General features: G+C 39.9%; 1 protein-coding gene and 1 non-coding gene across 2 annotated transcripts in view; both read right to left on the bottom strand.

Annotated features, from left to right (window-relative positions):
• Positions 1 to 8,916: 8,916 nt before the first annotated feature.
• The window catches only part of LOC126479821 (long-chain fatty acid transport protein 4-like), a 329,898-nt gene continuing 318,477 nt past the window's right edge, over positions 8,917 to 20,337 (bottom strand). Inside the window, exons 8-11 of the mRNA XM_050103817.1 lie at positions 20,093 to 20,230; positions 15,079 to 15,145; positions 9,798 to 9,888; positions 8,917 to 9,695 (exon numbers count right to left, since the gene is read on the bottom strand). Of these exons, the coding sequence (XP_049959774.1) occupies positions 9,390 to 9,695; positions 9,798 to 9,888; positions 15,079 to 15,145; positions 20,093 to 20,230 (602 nt within the window). The 3' untranslated portion in view covers positions 8,917 to 9,389. The remainder of the gene's footprint in view (positions 9,696 to 9,797; positions 9,889 to 15,078; positions 15,146 to 20,092; positions 20,231 to 20,337) is intronic.
• Positions 16,728 to 16,802, bottom strand: Trnas-cga (transfer RNA serine (anticodon CGA)). The gene has a single exon. It is a non-coding gene; the product is annotated as a tRNA-Ser (tRNA).

Genomic DNA, 20,337 nt, shown 5'->3' with positions numbered 1-20,337 from the left:
GAGGAAAGAAGTCGATGAGATCCGGCTGCAGTCCCGAAATCTTGTGGAATATTCGATACGCCGGGAAAACTTCAAGAGTCACATCAAATACCTCGTCAGGGAGGAGATGGCATCTAACATCCAGAAGTTGGATAAGTTACGAAACAAACGTGTGAGATTGTTAAGTGCTTTATGTTTCTTACTGAAATGCTAGGATAATGTCCTTGTTCCAAAGTTCGCCAGAGTGACACATTTTATGAAGACCGCCACTGCGAAGTTCATCACTCGTAAAGCAAGTTTAGCCCTTGTGAAGGAGAGGATACGTATCACTCGCCGGGAACTGGACTTGGCTTCGAAAGAGCTGTTTTATTTGCATATGGAGATTGCATCTAATCTTCCTTCCCTATCCTGGGAATGGGTCGATGGTGTAACATGGGCCAAATCAGACTGGGTCCGCCAGGAGTATTCTTTAAGACAATCATTGAAGTTCGACCAACTCTCAGCAACGTCACGACAAGAAGATGTTTTTCGACGCTCCGTGGTAAATTTCACGGATAAGGATTTAGACAACGTGACACTGTCGGTACTTGGGAAAGGTCTGAACTTCGCACCGACACCTAGGACCTTACCTTTAACAGATTTTATTAGTGCTGTTGAAGAAGCTGTCAGGCCTCTATCCAGTGAAGCAGCAGAAGAAATCAGGCGGGAAACATGTCGCGCCCTTATGAGAACTCGGCCGCAGAAGAGCAACATTTCTTCAATGGAAAGGGCTGCGCTGCGCAAGTTACGGGAAGAAACTCAGACGGTGGTCCTTCCGGCGGATAAGGGGAATGCTACTGTGCTGTTGCCACGTGATATGTATGATCAGAAGATATATAGTTTGCTGAGTGAGACAACGTACAAGAAGCTCGATAAAGACCCTACTCGGAAAGTAGAAAGGAAAATGTCAGAGTTGCTAAACTCCTCTTCTCTGCCGCAAAAAGTTGTGAAAAGATTGAGACCGCACAGTTCTGTTCCACTGAGGTTATATGGTCTTCCAAAGATCCATAAGGATAATGTGCCCTTACGCCCCATAGTGAGCAATGTCGGTGCTCCAACATATGATTTATCTAGTCATTTGGCTTCGCTACTGAGACCTTTCATTGGCAAATGTACGCACCATATTCGCAACTCTGCGGACTTTATCAATAGACTGAGAACACTACAGCTGAAGGATTCGGACTTATTAGTAAGTTTCGATGTCGTTTCACTCTTTACGAGGGTCCCTCTTTTGGATTTTGTTTCACCATGCCCTGTCCTCTACTTAAATAATGAATATGTTGAGCAACTTGACGGTGTTGCCATGGGCAGTCCTCTGTCCCCTCTGGTGGCAAACTTTTATATGGAAGACTTTGAGGAGAAGGCTCTCGATTCGGCGATGTTAAAACCAACAGTCTTCTGGTGGTACGTGGACGATACCTTTGTAGTGTGGCCTCACGGTGAAGAAGAGCTTTCACGGTTTTTACAACATCTGAATTCCATCCACACAAACATTCAGTTTACGAAGGAAGTTGAAATGGATGGTTGCCTACCATTTCTGGACGTCATGGCTAAACGCAGGGTGGATGGGTCATTGGGGCATTCGGTCTATCGAAAACCGACGCATACGGATCTGTACCTGCAGGCGTCAAGCTGTCATCACCCGTCACAAACTATGGGCGTCCTTCGAACGTTGGTGCATAGGGCACATGTCGTGTCTGATAAAGACAGCTTTGCAGACGAATTAGAGCACTTGAAATCGGTATTTCAACGTAATGGATATTCTGCACATCAGGTCAGTACTGCTTTAAGGAGGAAAAAACGTGACCACCAACAAGATCAAGAGGATAAGGTGGTGTTTAAGTCCAGAGCATTTCTCCCATATGTCGGGAACATTTCATCGAAAGTAGGCAAAATTTTAAAGAAACATCGTGTGAAAGCAATCTTCCGGCCACCTACAAAGACTCATGCTCTTCTGGGCTCAGCCAAGGATGACCTGGGATTACGGAAGGCTGGAATTTATAAAATACCTTACGAGTGTGGGAAAGCCTTCATTGGTCAAACCACACGCACAGTACACGACCGCTGCGCTGAACATGAGCGCCACACTCGCCTTTTACAGCCAAGTAAGTCGGCTATAGCCGAACATTGTATTTCCACAGGACATACTATGGATTATTCGGCCACGAAAATCTTGGCCCCATTGAGATCCTTCTGGGATTCAGTTGTGAAGGAATCCGTGGAAATACGTTTAGCGGATAATCTCATTAATCGTGATGGCGGCTTTTTATTGAATAAGGCCTGGGACCCATTGATTTCTTTGATTTCAACCAAAAGAAAACTTTTTATGGCTTCTGACACGTCGAGCGACAAGTAATTTTAATATTGAAATTTTATTGTTTTGGACACGTCTGCGTGCATGTTTTACTTTTTTCACGCATTCGATTGCGCTCCATAGATGCAGTAATATTGTAGAGGGCCTTGGAATCGACAGGTGGCGCGCATGCTACGGTAACTTGTGCATGCGCGCCTGCGGCACTTTTACGTATAAATAGAGCGACTTGCACTAGCAATCTCCAGTGTCAAACACTCGCCTGAAGATGGCTGTAAGGTTGTCAGCCGAAATATTGTGGAAAGAAGTCGATGAGATCCGGCTGCAATCCCGAAATCTTGTGGAATATTCGATACGCCGGGAAAACTTCAAGAGTCACAACAAAGCATGACTTTATTGCAAATGTCATAATGCACAGGTCACGGCAATTCAAGCGGTGCACATGCGATTCCCACACTTTCACTCCCTTAAAAAAGGCCTCAAAGCATCGATGATGCCTGTTGGAGGAGGATGTGCAGCAGGCAATTATGAACTTCTTCACACAACAGGACATGGTGTTTTAACAAATGGGTATCTTCAACGTGGTGCATCAGTGGAATGATTGCCTCAATGCACATGGTGATTTTTGCTGATTAGCATATGAATTCTGGACTTTATAGACTTTAAACAGAAACTTTTTATTTCGGCAATAGAAAATATTAAGTTTGTGAATTAGAGACGTAGCTTGCAGTTAGGAGTCAAGCAGCAAGAAATTTGTGGAAATGTGATGGCTCCTGTTCCTGAACAAAAAAGACTTGTTGATGCTGTGTGTTTTTGTTGCTCTAAATCTAGTCATGTGGTCAGAGACTGCCCACAACTTTGTGAAGTGTTTATAAGGAAATGACACCATCATTCAGCAGTGCAGCATCAGACTGGCCAGTGACCACCATTTCACTATCACAAAATTCAAGTGTTGCATGATGGTTCCTTACTTTTTGTATGTTCATTTTTGAATTCTGAACCAGTCTTCTGGCAGTTCAGTTTCTTTGCTGGGTGGTGGGTATTACCCCAGTTTCAAAGTATGGGAGGATTTGGGCCATTAACTCTGTCAAATAGAGATGCTTTACAGCCAGTGGTAGCTTGTTATTGGTAATCGGCCAGTGTCAGCAGAAATTTCTGGATGGCAGACTATCTGAGAATTTTGGGACGTGATTTTTTTAATCAAACAATTTAGTTAAACAGGTGCCTGTATTGTTATTCCAATAAGAGTTATTTCTTTATATTTAAGAAAGAAGTGATTCTGCTCGGTCAACATAATGCTCAGCGGATGTTTCATGGGGTTAGTAGAGAGGCTAATAAGTTTAATGTGAATCTTTTAAGTAAAGAAAATAAGCCGATAGGTTACTTCAGATTCTAAATGTGTTTCCACTAGTTTTAACAGACACACAAGGAGTAACTAATAAAATTCAGTATCGCATTTAGTTGATGAATCACATTCGTCTTCAGCAAACCCCTCATCATTTGTTGCCTCCCAAGATAGAAGACTTATGGAAGATAGTCAAACAGCTTATGGAGGATTATGCGATTAGGCTTTTGATATCTCTTTGTGTCACCCATTTTCTTAGTTCCTAAATCAGGCAGGGCAGGTTATTGCCCGGTAGTGGACTACTATGTCTTAAATCATAAAGTCGTTTTGGAATAAGTACCACTGCCTCATTTATACAGTTGTTTTTATTGGTTTCCTGTAGCTCATGTTTTTAGCATCATTGATTTAAACCAAGCTTATTGTCAGATTCCATTGGCAAAAGAGTCCAAACCAGCTGTATAAACTATATTCTCCTTGAATTTAATCATGTACCCTTTTGGTTTGCCATTGGAGCTGCTGTGCTGTCTAGGTTATTAGATGCAGTTTTAGGGGATTTGAAATTTCACTGCATTTACAACTACCACAATGATGTGGTCAAGTACACCGATGAGCCAAAACATTTTGGCCACCTGCTCAACAGCTTGTTTGTCCATCTTTGGAACAAAATACATCACTGATTCTGCATATCTGGGATCTGACCGTCTGTTGGTAGCTTTCTGGAGGTATGTGGCATCAGATGTCTTAGCATAGGTTACGTAATTCCCGTAAATAATGGGCAGCTGATTTGCGTATGCAGTGATGGCACCCACTAGCGACCCAGATGGGTTTCGTAGAATTTCCATCAGGCAAATTTGGTTAGTGAGACATCAACATGAGTTGACTATAATGCTCCTCAACCCACTTTAGTATGCTTCTGGCTCCGAGGCATGCTGAAAGATGACATTGCCATTGGGGAAGACATCAAGCATGAAGGATGCAGGGGGTTTGCAGCTGTCAGTGTATCTTTGTTTTCTACTGCAGGTCCGATGCAAGAACACGAGACTGTCTCCCATAGCATAATACTGCTCACACCAGCCTCTGTCCATGGCATGCTGCACATTTTGAGCTGCCGTTAACCTTAATGACAGCATTTGTGGAGACAATCATTGACCTAGTTCAGCAAAAATGTGATTCACTCAGAGAGTCGACACATATCCATTGATCAATAGTCAAATCCTGATGGTTCCATGCCTGCTGCAATTGTAATTGACAATGTTGCTGGTGTGCTCTGAAACACTTGTGCATGCACCAACAGTGTGCTCTTTTGGCAGAGATGCAACAGATAATCTATTCTACTTCACAGAGCAGACAAGTCTCCTAACCCCACATTCTGAGCAGAGTTGTGGACATCCAACTATTTAGCAGCTAATGGTAGTTTCACTGTCTTTCTAACTCTTTCCATAGATGCTGATGACAGTAGCATGTGAACTTTCAAGCAGCTTTGCTATTTTTGAGATAACTCATTCACAGGCTCTGTGTAATAATGATTTGCTCTTTGTCAAAGTCACTTATCTCAATCGATTTCTCCATCTGCAGCCTGTATCTTCACTAGGGTGATCCCCTGTCCTTTTATGCACTCCTTACAAACTTTTGTTATCATGTCATATGCACACAACACCATCAGGCAGCATCCAACATTGCGGTGGGCAGTGGTCATAATTTTTTGGCTTATCGGTGCATAGCAAAACCTTTGATGGACATCTTGAGCACATTAATCAGCTTTTATACTAACTTATGGAAGCTGGCTTGACTCTCAAGCCTTTGTAGGTTAGTTTAGTTCATAATCAAATTTCATTTCTTGGCCATATTGTTTCATGCAGAGAGGTATCCACTGGCCAAAGTAGAACTAAAGCTATCTGTGACCTATGACCACCTAAGGTTGAAAAATGTGTGGCATGGTTTATCAGGATGCTCAACTTTTTTTGTGAGTTCTCTCTGAACTTTGCTGCAAAGTTTATTGATTGCTTAATGAAGTAGGATCAATTTATTCTCTCTCATGAGATTTTTTTTTTAAAAAAAAAGCCAAAAAACACTTATCAGCTACTGAAGCATCTGTATCTTAGGATCAGTTTATTCTACCTCGTGAGATTTTTTTTTTTAATAAGGCAAAAAACACTTATCAGCTACTGAAGCATATTGGTGGAATAAGAAAGTGAAATATGGTAAAATAGTGAAATATAGATAAACGATCGCTTTTTGATTCACATTCAATTATTTTAATGATAGCGCTTATTAGAACACAGAACTGCTTTATTATCTATGCCTCGAAGTGAAGACATTACTGGCTATGACTAAGGAATGACGTCATTGTTCAAAGCCGACGGGTTGTATCCCCTGCTTCACTAGACCCCAACTTGCTTTAAATGTACAATTTTCCACTTAAGAAATGAAAAATTTTAGTATACTATGACCACAATGTCAAAGGAATTGATCAACCCATACAAATACCTGGGTGAAACAGTTTGTAAGGATGTGAAATGGAACAGTCAGTAGGCTCAGCCTTAGCTAAAGCAAGTTTGGTTCATAGGTAGAATACAAGGAAGACACAATCAGTATACAAAGGAGATTGCATAGAAAATGGTCATGTGACTTATCCTAAAATATTGCTCAAATGTGTGGGACTCTTATCAAATTGAACTTTGAGACTTATCTGTTTAGATGATGTGGTGTCACTCCTGTATCCAGTACTGTTGCTGGGCAAACCTCTGCTGCCACACAGAGGAATGCCACAACAATGGTTGCATGCTGATTGAGTATTTTGACTGGGTACCTGCCAGTCATCCATGGGTGAGCCATCAAAGTCTCCCTATCCTGTAATTTATTAGGGTAATCTGTGTATTCCATGTAAGCATTAAGACTGTGGTGATAGACTGTCAACACTACCTCTAGGCCACCACTGGCACTGATGATTTCAGGACTTGTCCTCAGGATTGCCCCTCACTATGGCCATCACCATCATCACACTCTTTTCTCTTCAGAGAAAATCATGGAAATGATGGACTTCCATGCTATTACAATTGATCAGATTGTCACCACGTTAATTTCCATAGATTCTTTAATAATGTAGTCCCCAAAATTATTCTTTTATCACACTTCATTTAATGTCTGCTGGAGATATAATGTTCAGCAAAAACAGACTTGATAATTGCAAAAGGTGAATGTAGCATTGATGTTCAACGCAGTGTTGTTCCACAGTGTGCATGGTCTGGGCTATGTAGGCAGTACCATACACAAGTATTTTGTAAATTCCAGCCTTCCACAATAATTAATAGCTCTTTACCGATTCCAAAAAGTCTGCAGTCTTAGGTGGTGGTTTTCAGCCTACCAGCTAAGTCCTTTTGGGAACAGGATGATTTGTTATTGCAGAAGGGCTGGAATTTACAAAATACCTTGCCAGTGATGTACATGGCTTGAATAGACCAGGCCATAGAGAACATGATAGAACACTGCACTGAACATTAACACTGCACTTGCCTTTCCAGCCAACCAAGTCTGCTACTGCTGAGTGTTGTACCTCCACTGGACACTCAACAGGATATGATAAAACAATAATTTTGACCATGAAAACATTTTTAAACACTCTTTTATTAAAGACTACAAGGAAATTCAAATGTTAGAAAATACGGTGAAAGTGGCACTAGTTGGACAATGTATAGAACCCCACCATTTCCACAATTCACTTCAAACAAAGATGACAGAGTACACCTGCGGCCAAGTCGAATGGCAACCTTGTGGACAGTTGAGTGCCACAATTCCACCACGGACACCATTTCCCTCTGGGTAGTGTGGCTGGTTCGTCACCACAGTTTCAACACTTGCATGGAATACACACAGCATGTTAACAAATTGTGGGATGGGAAAAGTATTTTTCAATCTTTGAGGACAACCTGAGGGTGACTGCTGGGTGCCACATCGAAATGCAATCAGTCTACATTCAACTCAGTAAAACACACCCACACGCATGCAGAGAGAGGGAGAGGGAGAGGGAGAGAGATAGAGATATAGTCAGCCCTTACGTAGTAAACAATGACTGACTGCAGGCCCAACACTTCTTTGTCTATCCATTCTGCCAGAAAATTCTAAAATTCACAATATTCCATTGTGCTTCAGACATCATCATACTGTCAAAGTCTAGTTGTGTTGCTACAAACTAGTCCATTTTCTGAATCAAATTATACCATGTGACCGTACAATCGTGCATGGTTGACAGAATAGTATCTTCATCATGGATGGCATTGAGTACGCCTTTATGAATCCATAAATTCCATATTCGGGAGACAGGCATACAATCCTGACAGATGCAAGCAGCAGAATCCCATGATAAACCACAATCTTGATGGCGCACAATCCTACCCTGTTAAATTGTGAACCATGCTGTCAGATCTTTTTCATTATTACATGAGGCGTGACATAATTTTCTCACAACCAACAACAAAACACGATGAGTAATCTTTCATTATATCCAGAGTAGAGATGGCATTACTCTCAGCTACTCTGTGTGACTGCACTGAAGCGGTAATCATTTTAATATTCAAGCTTGAAGTTCACTTAATGCCAATTTGATGTCTGTTGCATGCTGCCTTCATTGTGATGTTGTTTTAATGGACAGCAGCATAATTATTATTTGCAGGTCAGAAATGTGAAACATGACAGAAGGGAATTTGAACAACCACACAGATAGTTGTTAAATTTATCAGACAAATAATATCTTTGTTAGGACATTTGGAAAAGGCAGGAGATGACAGGATTCTCAAGAAGATAACAAAAGGAAAATTGTGTGCCAGCACATAAAAAAGGTGCAGACAGTGGAGAAAAATAGATGACAGTGATGCATGGAAGCCAATTGATGAGGAAGTGTAGATACATTATTGCTCGTAATGCCTAAGGAAAAGGAGGAGACCAATAATTTATGAGATGCCTACAGACTGTTCTGTTATGACACTTACTTAAAATTGCTCACTAGACCATTAATGATACTCTTACAGGCTTATAAAAGCCAATTTTCATTAATTTCCTAATAATGCTGAATTTGTTATTCAACTTTTGACATATCCATTGTGATTATTTAGTAGTGCATATGTACGCAGAAAAAATCATATTTATATAAATCTGAATTGAACTGATAACAACACAAGAGGTAAATATTGACAGATCTTTCAAGGGAATTTTATTTCTTGGAAATAAATGGACAATAAAGACTTCATCTTTAAAAAATTAACATTTCTTGTATTTATGGAAGTTTATAACATCAATGTGATGCCTCATGAATGTGTAATGAATTTGATTACACTGATGAAATTTCTTTTCAAGTCCTTTTTATAGTGAATACTTTGTTAATATATGTATTACATCTCAAGAACAGTAAAAATATCCAACAGCTCTGTACAGTTTTCTTCTTTAAAATTTGGAATGTAATACAGTCATCATCAAGCAACTGAGACATATTAGACTTTATTCTTTGTTAAGAATTCACCATAATTAATCTGCAAAATGTTCCAACTCTCTTGCGTGGCATTTACAAAAAGAAAAAAAAAGTTGGTGTCAAAGTTTCACAGATGACAAAGTCTGAATCTTCTATGTCAGTTTTTAACCGCACAATATAAAGGAACTATGAGCACACAGCAGTCTTTGTTCCAGATCTGACTACAGCAGCAGACCACACACAAAATGTATTTATCACAACCTGAACTTCCCACTCACGATTTCGTTATAAAGTTCTTGAGTAAGAGGAACAAATTCTTTTCCATCATGAAAATACAAATCATCTTTAATTAAAGCAGGATCAAAACCTTCTTTCTGGATTGCAGTTTTCTTTATTTTGAAAGTCCCTGTTAGTTCCAGACTTTTCACAACTCGTAAAAACATAGGACGGGCATAATGTGGAAGATTTGTAGCGAGACCTTCTGCTAACTTCTTTAGATCTATTTTCCGATCTGGATCTTCAAGAGCTGCCATTCCTGCCCTGCCTTCTGAACCAGGTACCTACAAAAAAAGATAAATTCAGCTGTAGTTGAATTGTTCTTAAGCAAGAGTGACTGTCTTATAGACCTGACACTTAATAAATCATGATGTGGCATGTCCTACCTCAACACCATATACTGTGATGTTATGGTAGCCAGTTAAGTTGCTGATAATAGTTTCCACTTCAGCAGTTGCTACATTTTCCCCTTTCCACCTAATAAATATTAAAGGTACATGCATTACAATAAAATACTAATAAATATAAGGAGGCATTATTTAGAGAATTTCAGTTTTAACCTTGACTCTTCTGCTTCAGTAAACAATGGACACTTTTTTTCCTAGTACAAAAGGTACTTCAATCATATGATGAGTCCTAATTTATACACATAATGGCCATTTAACTCAATATAGAGGTAAGAATGAAGTCTCTTATAAAATAATTATGGAAAATAAATACAGCAAAAATCATAATCATACACTGTAGGAAGTATTAGGAAAAAATGTTACGTCTAAAGTTTCCACAACTGTGGTTCATCCTGATGGAGTATAACCTCTATGTACCACCCAGGGTCTCCAAACTGTAGTGCTTCCAGCAAAATGCAAAATATGTAGGACAGCACACAGCAAATCTTTAAAGAAGAGAGCACATTATGACTGCAGTAAAACTGTACTAAGAAAAAGATCGAATATACTGAGTGAGTCAAGTATTGTATGCAAGACATTCAAAGTGCAACTTAATTGACATATCATGAAGAAATGTGTGATTCAGTATCAGCAATGAACTTAGACAACAAATTTTTTCTTATGAATGTTACGGAAATGGACATCTTAAAAATTATTGTGACTCGTAAAACAATTACGTGCAGAAATTAGTCCTGTGCAAGTCTATTCATGACTACTCCAATCGTCATCCATTTGAACCTGCTTACAGCCTCGGTCTCCCTCTACAATTGTTACCCCCCCCCCCCCCCTTTCCCTTTCCTTTCATTACCAAATTGATGATTCTGTGGTGTCTCAGGATGTGACCTATCAATTGACACCTTCTTTTCTTCAAGTCATCATAAATTTCTTTTTTTCCTAGTTTGATTCAATACCTCCTGATTTGTTATTCAATCTATCCAGATAGTCTCCAGCAGTCTTCTGTAGCAACAGTGATTATTTTCTTCTTTACTGATCTGCCTGATGCCCAAATTTCACTTCTATTCAAGGTTGCACCACTAGCCAGATACCTTCCGAAAAAAATTATAATATATATATTGATATTAGATGTTAATAAATACCTCTTTCTCAGAAATGCTTTTCTTGTTAATGTCAATCTGCATTTTATATCCTGTCTACTTTGCCATCATCAGTTATTTTTCTGTCCAAATAGCAAATCTTGTCTACTACTTTTAGTTTGTTGTTTCCTGATCTAATTCCTTCAGCATTGCCTGATTAATTCAATTACACTCTATTACTCTTGTTTCTCTTTCATGCACATTAAATTTAAAACCTGTTTTCCAGACACTATTCATTCTGTTTGACTGCTCTTATTAGTCCTTTGCTGTCTCTGATAGAATTACATTGCCACTGGCAAACACCAAAGTTTTGATTTCTTCTCCATGATCTTCAATAACTGTTCCAAACATCTCCTTGGTTTCCTTTATTACCCGCTTAATATAGAGATTGAATAACATTTGGGAAAGGCTACAACCCTGTTTCACTTCCATTTCAACTGCGACTTCCCTATCATGTCCTTTCAATCTTATAATTTTTGTAAATAAATTTTGCTCCCTGTTTTTTATTCCTGCTTCCTTCAGAATTTCAAAGCACATAGTCTGCTCAACATTGTGAAAAGCTTTCTCTACATCTAAAAATGCTATAAATGTAGCCTGCCTTTCTTCAGCCTACCTTCTAGGATCCAAACTGATCTTCCCAAGGTCAGCTTATACCAATGTTTCCATTATTCTGTAAATTAGTGCCAGTATTTTACAACGATGACTTATTAAACTGATGGTTTGGTAGTATTTGCACTGGTCAGCATTTGTCTTTTTTGCACTGGAATTACTACAGTCTTCCTGAAGTCTGGGGGTATTTCACCTGCCTCATCTAGCTTTCACACTAGTAGGAATAATTTATTTATGGTTGGCTCTCCCAGCAATCTTAATATTTCTGATGGAATGTCATCTATTCTAGGAGCATTGTTACTATTAACATCTTTCAATGCTCTGTCAAATTCTTGTTGCAAATCATATCTTCCATCGCATCTTCATCTAATTCCTCTTCCCTCTCTATGACACTGTCCTCAAGTTTGTTTCCTTTATATAGACCCTCAATGCATTCCTTCCATCTTCAGATTTCCCCTCTTTGCTCAGTATTGGCTTGCCACGTGAGCCCTTGATATTCATACATTTGCTTCTCTTTTCTCCTAAGGTCTCTCTAATTTTCCGATAGGTGGCAACTATCTTTCCCCTAGTTATGAATACTTCTGTGGACTTTCACCTGTCCTCTGGCCATTTCTGCTTAACTGTTTTGTACTTTGTCAGTCTCATTTTTTTGGCATTGGTATTCCTTTTTGCCTGTTTGATTTGCTGCACTTTATATTTTTTCCTTTCATTGATTGAATTCAGTATTTCCTGTGTTATCCAAGAATTTCTAATAGGCCATGCCATTTTACCTAAATGATCCTCTGCTACCTTCCCTATTTCATCTCCCAAAGCTACCCATCCACCTTCTATTGTATTCCTTTCCTCCATTTCAGTCCAACATTGCCTGATGCTCCCTTTCAGACTCATAATAACCTCCCATTCCTTTAATTTATCCAGGTCCCATCTCCTTAATTACCTATTTGTTTGCAATTTCTTCAGTTTAAATATGCAGTTAATATCTGGCAAATTATGGCCAGAGTCCACAGGTACCCCTGGAAATGTCTTACATTTCAAATCTGGTTTCAAAATCTCTATCTTAGGATTATATAGTCAATCTGAAACTTTCTGGTACCCGAATGCATCTTCAGTTTTCTTTCATTATTTTTAAACTAAGAGTTAGAAATGATTAAATTATTCTTTTAGCAAAATTCTACCTGGCAGCTTCCTCTGTCATTCCTTTCCCCCAGTCCATGTTCTTCTGCTATTCTTCTTTCTCTTCCATTTCTGCTACCAAATTCCAGTCACCTCTCACAAGTAAATTTTCATTTCGATTAACTATCTGAATAATTTCCTTTATCTCATCATACATTCTTTGAATCTCTTCTTCACCCACAGAACCAGTTAGGATATAAACTTGTAATACTGTTACGGGTGTTGGCTTCTTGTCTGTCTTAATGATGCATTCACTGTACTGCTCATAGTAGCTTGCCTGCATGCCTGTTTTCTTATTCATCATTAAGCCTACTGCTACGTTATGCATGATAACCCTGTACTGACCTGACCAGAAGTCCTATTCTTTCTGCCACCACACTTCACTTATTTCTACTATATCTAACTTCAACCCATCCATTTCCCTTTTTAAATTCTCTAACCTACCTACCAGATTGAGGGATCTAGCATTCCACACACACAGACTAGCAAAATGTGTCTTGTTTTTCCTGATAATGAAATCCTCCTGAGTAGTCCATTCCTGTAGATCAATATGGGGGTATTTCACCTCTGAAATATTTTACCCAAGAGAATGTCATCATCATTTGCAAGTATACTTTTTTCTCCTTCAAATATGAGGCCATGTTGGGAATGTTCCCTTGTCAGCGTTTACTGAGTTGCTTGAAAAAATAATTATTAATCAAGTGGAATCTTTCTCCTGCCAATTTAGCTTGATAAACAACTCACTGTGTGGATTTATAAAATGAAGAAACACGACAGCAGTAGCAATTCTTTCTGTGAAGTCCTGAAATGACTGGACAATGGTGTGCCATCCAAATTGACAGTCTGGACTTCCTGGTCTAGGGTCACATTCGGGTTGATTTCCTTGATTGTGCACTTTGCCAGACTGCTTTCTCTCTGGGCAGGATCGACACTAGTGTCTCACAGGCCATCCTTTGGCAGTGGAACAGAATGAGAAGCAGTTGTTCCAGTCTGCAAGTGTTGTGCCAGAAATCTGTACAGCCTGTAGTGATAATGGTCAGTGTGTGGTGTGGCAAAGGTGTTGTGGACATTGCCTACCTAGAGGGTGGGTGGTGTCTATTTCCCTGTGGCCAGAGAATGGTGTCTATTTCCCTGTGGCCAGAGAAGATGACAACCAGTCAGCTGTGTGGACCAGTGGAGATCTATTATTTGTGTACTGTGCAGAGTAATAAAGAGTAATAGGAGTGTGCTTTGCTTGTCTATAGAGATTATGGAAGGCTGATTTTGTGTTCATGTTTGTTGTCTGTAGACTAAGTAGTCTGGTGCAGTACTGTTGTCTGTGGCAGTAGTGAGTAGCTGGTGGAGGCTCTTGGTAGTAGAGGTAGCTTGTATTGTGATGTTACTTGTTTATTATACTGTGTTTTTATGGTTGTCTGATTTTAACATGCTAAGGGCTTAAACTGTAAGATTGTGATTTCTGTTCTGTTATGCTTGGCTCATGCCCACTTGTGTGTCACAGGGACTGACTCAGGTTTGAGCTGTACATATCAAACTTGCTTAGGATAAATTTCTTACCTGTTATTTACTGTTTTGTGACACCCATTTTTATGTAAGAACTATTTCTGGGTAAAACACTGTTGATTTCTTTTAACTATCAATCATTTCTATTGACGTCATTGTATTTGTGTACTAATATGAAGGTCGTTAAATAAACGCTGTTGTAAAATAAGCTCATACTTGAAAAACTACTAGACCAAACTCCATTGCATCCAAATTCTATTCCGCAGTGGGGAAAAAAGTTATTTGGGCTTTACCAGTTTCATCTAAGGCCTCTGTGAATTCAGTACCCTTTTAAAAAAATAAAGTGCTAAAGAAGGAGCAGCTGCATTTTTTGAAATTCTTCTCAGAAACAGAAGACCATTTGTCAATTCATATAATAAAAATGAAGGATAGATCCTAATAGCAAAATCACCATACAAGTTTTTCATTGGTAATGTCCCATTCTTGGGCTATTTTTGTTTCTTGTGCATATTATCAATCTAATGAATTCACTACACACAAAATGTGCTCATGATACAGATGTATCAGAAAGCTAGTTGGTACTGTACATGAACAGTTAGCAAAGAAAAACAACAAAGAGAAATTGATACACTCACAGAAAAGTACAAATAAAATTACTTTAAATAAGAATAAGGCAGTTGTTACACAACTGATACTCACCAAGAAAATAAGACTACAAGTCAAAGGTTAATGAATATAATTAATTTTTTCTCTAATCCTTTTATCGGTATTGATATCAGAATGATTGAAAGAGTAAAAAATTATAAGAGCACTACAATTCCATAACAATTTTTTCATATAATTACCTGAAGGTGTCGCCAATTCTGTCTTTAAAATAAAGGTACCCATACTCATCCATTACCATAACATCTCCTGCAAGAAGAATTAAAAAAAATTAATGTATATGTTTTAGAAAATCAAATAGAAATAAAACGAACTACATACTGTTCAAATGGAGCATTCTCTCAAACTACTTTAAATATGATAATGGAAAGAATGTAAATAATGGAAGGAATCAACTAAGAACTTGACCAATGGTTGAGATGTGGAGACATCAATTGGCAGACAAACAAGACTGAGAATGTTTACAGCTTTTGGACAAATCAATCTTCAGAGCTACAGAATACACATACAACACAAAAACACCAGGGTCGCGGGGCTGGTGCTACCAGAGGTTGAGGCCAGGAATGTTGTGCACATAGTTGGTACGAGGTGGTGGCTTGAGTGTATGACCCAGTTACAACTATCACTTGACAGTTGTTTGAAAATTAATGGGATAATGCACTAAACTTTTAGTCTCACTACGATTCTTCTGAGATCTGAGGCATCTTAAGAAGATACATGGACAAATACATTTAGATGCAGTGAGTTGAATGAAAGACTGCATCTTCTGGTGATATCTGTAATGCAACACAGGAATACAGCAAGCCCTGTAGCTAGTGTGACTTGCAGTGCCACTGGCTGGTGGGCTGCCCATGTATTGCACCTTCTGCAGAGATGTGGATGACATGTGGCATACCGTGTGCAGTTGATATACAGGGTGTCCATAATCAAAGTTACAGTTTCAGAATTCTGTAGAAAGAGAACCACTGCTCAGAATGATGTCAAATTTAAACCACATATTATTGACGCAGGTGTAAACATGCTGGGAAGGGGGAGGGGGTGGGGGGGGGGGGGGAGGAATAAAAATTTGACTAATAGATGACACTGTAAGCATGAAGCGTCAGACTATGCACACCAACAGACATGCGGCACCAAAACGCCCAACATGACTGTCTCCATGACAGATTGTGCACTGCTGGTAAGGCCCTGTTACAAAAAGGGTGTCTGAGTGCTAGTAGCCTCGCATATGTTCTGGAAACTCAATGGTATGAAAAAAGGCATTGGTCCAATTCTGCTAAGGGTCTGGAGGAAATGGTTACAAAATTCAAAAAGACAGGTTCTTTTGAAGTGCAATGTGCTAAAAGGAAGGAAAGCAGTTGAGCCAATGTCTGTGGAAGATGCGGCCACAGCATTACAGGAGGGGTCAACTGGGGTGTGCAAAAATGTAGTGCATGAGAACACTGGAACTGCCTGTGAGCCTAATCCTAAAATCCTATGAATCATCCTGCATCGTATCCATACAAAATCAGGAGTTGCTTACTGCTGACCTACAAGCAAGACAAATATTCACTCTGTAATTTCTTGCTCACATATTGTGTTTTGTCTGTTGTCACACAAAACCCATTTCCATCTCCGAGGACATGTCAATATGCAGAATTGCAAAATATGGAAACAGAAAATCGGCACGCACATCAATTGGTACCGCTTCATTCTGCAGAGGTGACTGTGTGGTGTGGGTTGATAGCACTGTTTATCATAGGGACATGTTTTTTCAAAGAGATGAGTCCTGTTACCTGTACTGTCACTGGTAAACACTATGAAAGTCTGAAACTTCCTGGCAGATTAAAACTGTGTGCCTGACCGAGATTCGAACTCGGGACCTTTGCCTTTCGCGGGCAAGTGCTCTACCAACTGAGCTACCAAAGCATGACTCACGCCCCGTCCTCACAGCTTTACTTCTGCCAGTATCTTGTCTCCTACCTTCCAAACTTTACAGAAGCTCTCCTGCAAACCATGCAGAACTAGCACTCCTGAAAGAAAGGATATAGCGGAGACATGGCTTAGCCACAGCCTTGGGGATGTTTCCATAATGTAATTTTCACTCTGCAGTGGAGTGTGCGCTGATATGAAACTTCCTAGCAGATTAAAACTGTGTGCCGGACCAAGACTCGAACTCAGGACCTTAGTTCTGCAGGGTTTGCAGGAGAGCTTCTGTAAAGTTTGGAAGGTAGGAGACGAGATACTGGCGGAAGTAAAGCTGTGAGGACAGGGCGTGAGTCATGCTTTGGTAGCTCAGTTGGTAGAGCACTTGCCCGCGAAAGGCAAAGGTCCCGAGTTCGAATCTCGGTCCGGCACACAGTTTTAATATGCCAGGAAGTTTCATATCAGCGCACAGTCCGCTGCAGAGTGAAAATCTCATTCTGGAACTATGAAAGTCTTTTGGCACCAATGTCATTTCAACCCTTCAACAGCACGGATATGATCCATATGCAAGACGCCACTCTTCTGCACATTACACAGCCTGTGAAGTGGCTACTGCAGAGAATTTCAAAAATGCTAAATTGTTAACCAACATTTTCCTGCAGCCTGGCCATCCAGATCACCTGACTTTAATCTGTGTGCCTTCTGGCTACGGTGTTTACCTGGTAGATATCGTGTTCACAGCTCAGTTATGAATGTAACTGAATTGATAGCACACATTGCGCAATGCATTCTGAACATGACCCTTGAGACACTCTAATCCATTGTGGTACATACTGTTTCTCAGTTTCAACTTGTGGCAGAAAACAGTGAGCAGAGTACTGAACATGTTTTCTACCAATCTCACTACAGTTAGAAACCAATGTCATGTCGTGTTTCTTGCAGCTTTTGGCCCCAGGAAAACTAAAAAAAAAAAGGTGTATTTTTGGTTTTAATGTGATTCTTGGCTTCGTGGGTAATTACAAACTGATTTTTACCGTCTGATGTGGTACGACTTGCTGTGGTGAATGCGCTTACCTAACCAACAGTTCCACAGCTGTTGGCTCTAGAACTTGCACAGTCAGGTACATTGAACAGTACGAATGGTGTAATTCGCAACTCAAACCATAGTCATTGTATTGTGGATTCACCTGTCAGTAGTCAACCCCATTTATGTTAAGATGCTTATAGTGCCAACTATTGGTAAAATTTTTGTCAATTTTTTTTTGTTCCATGGCACTTCCCCCTGCATCAATAGATACTGTCCATATCATCAATACTGAAAGGAGGATTACTCATTATGTTGTGAGAAATATTCCCCATGTATGCAATTCAGAAGCTTGTGTTGGCGTGAAGGATGTACCTTCTGCCCAGCATTTTATGTGGGCATTACCATCATTCAGATGTCCATCCATATGGATGGCCACTGACAAACTGCAACCATGAGTGAGCAAACACACACACACACACACACACACACACTCTCTCTCTCTCTCTCTCTCTCTCTCTCTCTCTCTCTCTCTCTCTCTCTCTCTCTCTCTCTCTCTTTGACTCAAGGATGTAAATTCAGCTTAACTCTAATGCTCATATCAAACAGGTTTTAATTTTGCAAGTACGTAAACAACAATTAGTGTTCTGTGCATAGTTGCATACATGCTTAGTTTGAAGTATTAGGTAAAAACAACAGCTAAATAGTGTAAGAGGAGGAGTGCCTCCACTGTGCATTTCAAAGTATATAGCTACATGGCTGTTATCCTCTTAATAAACATATACACTACCTGACAAAAAAAGTGAAGCACCCAGGGGACATCAATGCAACTTTGTGCACATACATACCATAAGTGAGCATTTAAATGATTAAAGTTGCAATTCTCTGTCACTGGTAGAATGGTCATCAGAGTGCATTAATGTTGTCATCAGGCCTGGCAGGGTACATAAGGGATGTAAATACTGTCAAATGCTGAGCAGTCGCTATGAAGGACATGGAGATGCTGTGCACGCAAGGGAACGTGCTATCGGCACCTGGCAGGGTTTGAAATCAACTTCACTGTGGGTCTCCATTTGGCTACTTTGTCAAGTTATGCAATATTGAGGTCTGTATGGCATTCTGATGTGACAATTGCCTGGTGTTGGATTATATGGGAACATGAGGGCAGGCATACTTGTTATCAAGATTCTGGTCAACCATATATCAGATCCCTACAAGAGAGGATCACGATGTGTGCACCAAGCATCTCATAACCCCTTCACATCTGCACCTGCCATTTACAAATAAGTAATTGTCTCCCTCCAACATGCTGTATGATCCTGCACCACTGGACAGGGACTAGGAGCAGACCAAGTCCCACACACACAAGCTGCTGATAACACCATAACACAAACATCTGTGTCTGGAGTGTTGCCACAATCAGGAAGCATGGACTCCTGATGAATGGCATTGCATTATGTTGAGCAATGAATTGCAGTCCTGCACTATCGCCCATGACCACCCTCATCAGTGAATATGATGGCGACCTGGTGAGAAGTCCCATTCTTCCAATGTTTTGGAGAGGCAGTGTTGTGTTACTCCTAGTGCCGCAAGGCAGAGAGCCATCTGGTATGATTTCAGGTCATGGCTGGTACTGATTCTGGGAACTCTGTGTGTCACAGACATCGTGCATCCTCACATTTTGCCTCTCATGTGACAGTATTGTGGGACCATTTTCTCAACAGTCATTACTTATCCACACAAGGCACATGTCTCTATATACTGTTTCAGACACTGAGGAGCTCCAATGACCAGCAAGATCCATATATCTATCCCTGATGGAACATGTGGGACTGGCTCAGATGTCAACTCTAACCCAGTGCCAGTATCTAGGGTATCAAGAACCAGTAACAAGAATTGTGGGCCAGCTTGCCTCAGAACAGCTTTGTGACACCCTTCAATTTTATAATAATTAAAATAACTTCAGATACTGTTTTGATCCATGATGTGTCACTTTCTTTCTTTCTCTCTTTCTGGATGTTCCACATTTTTTGGTCAAGCAGTGTATATACATAAAATAATCTAGAAGTAATCCCATAATTGTCAGTCTGAGTAGATTAGCACTGCTCATAATTTGCTGTAAATATAATTCTACAAGGATAGTGTCTGTGGGTTTGCAATATGTGACTTGACTTTCCCATATCCTTGAAGGCTTCCCTCCATGGTGGAGCACAGTGGGTGAATGAACAAATAACAATGAAGACAAAATGCCTCAGGCTTTATTCACATACCAGAGAAGAATGCTCTATCTCCTTTCTTGAACACATCATGAAGTATTTTCTTTCTTGACTCTTCTTTATCAACATAGCCGTAAAACTGGCGTGTCTCATCACCGGTTATTATTTTGCCAACCACTATTCCTGGTTCTCCTGTGAAAGAAAACTTTAAGATTACATTTATTAATTCATGTTAATTTATTTGCTAACTATACTGCTCTTTTCCATTTTTAGTAGTGCACCCATTGTCTAGGGGTAGC

This window comes from Schistocerca serialis, chromosome 1 (genome assembly GCF_023864345.2).
Source record: "Schistocerca serialis cubense isolate TAMUIC-IGC-003099 chromosome 1, iqSchSeri2.2, whole genome shotgun sequence".
Classification (NCBI taxonomy): Eukaryota; Metazoa; Arthropoda; class Insecta; order Orthoptera; family Acrididae; genus Schistocerca; species Schistocerca serialis.
The sequence above is the reverse complement of the archived record's forward strand: the minus strand, read 5'-3'. Positions and strand labels throughout refer to the sequence as shown.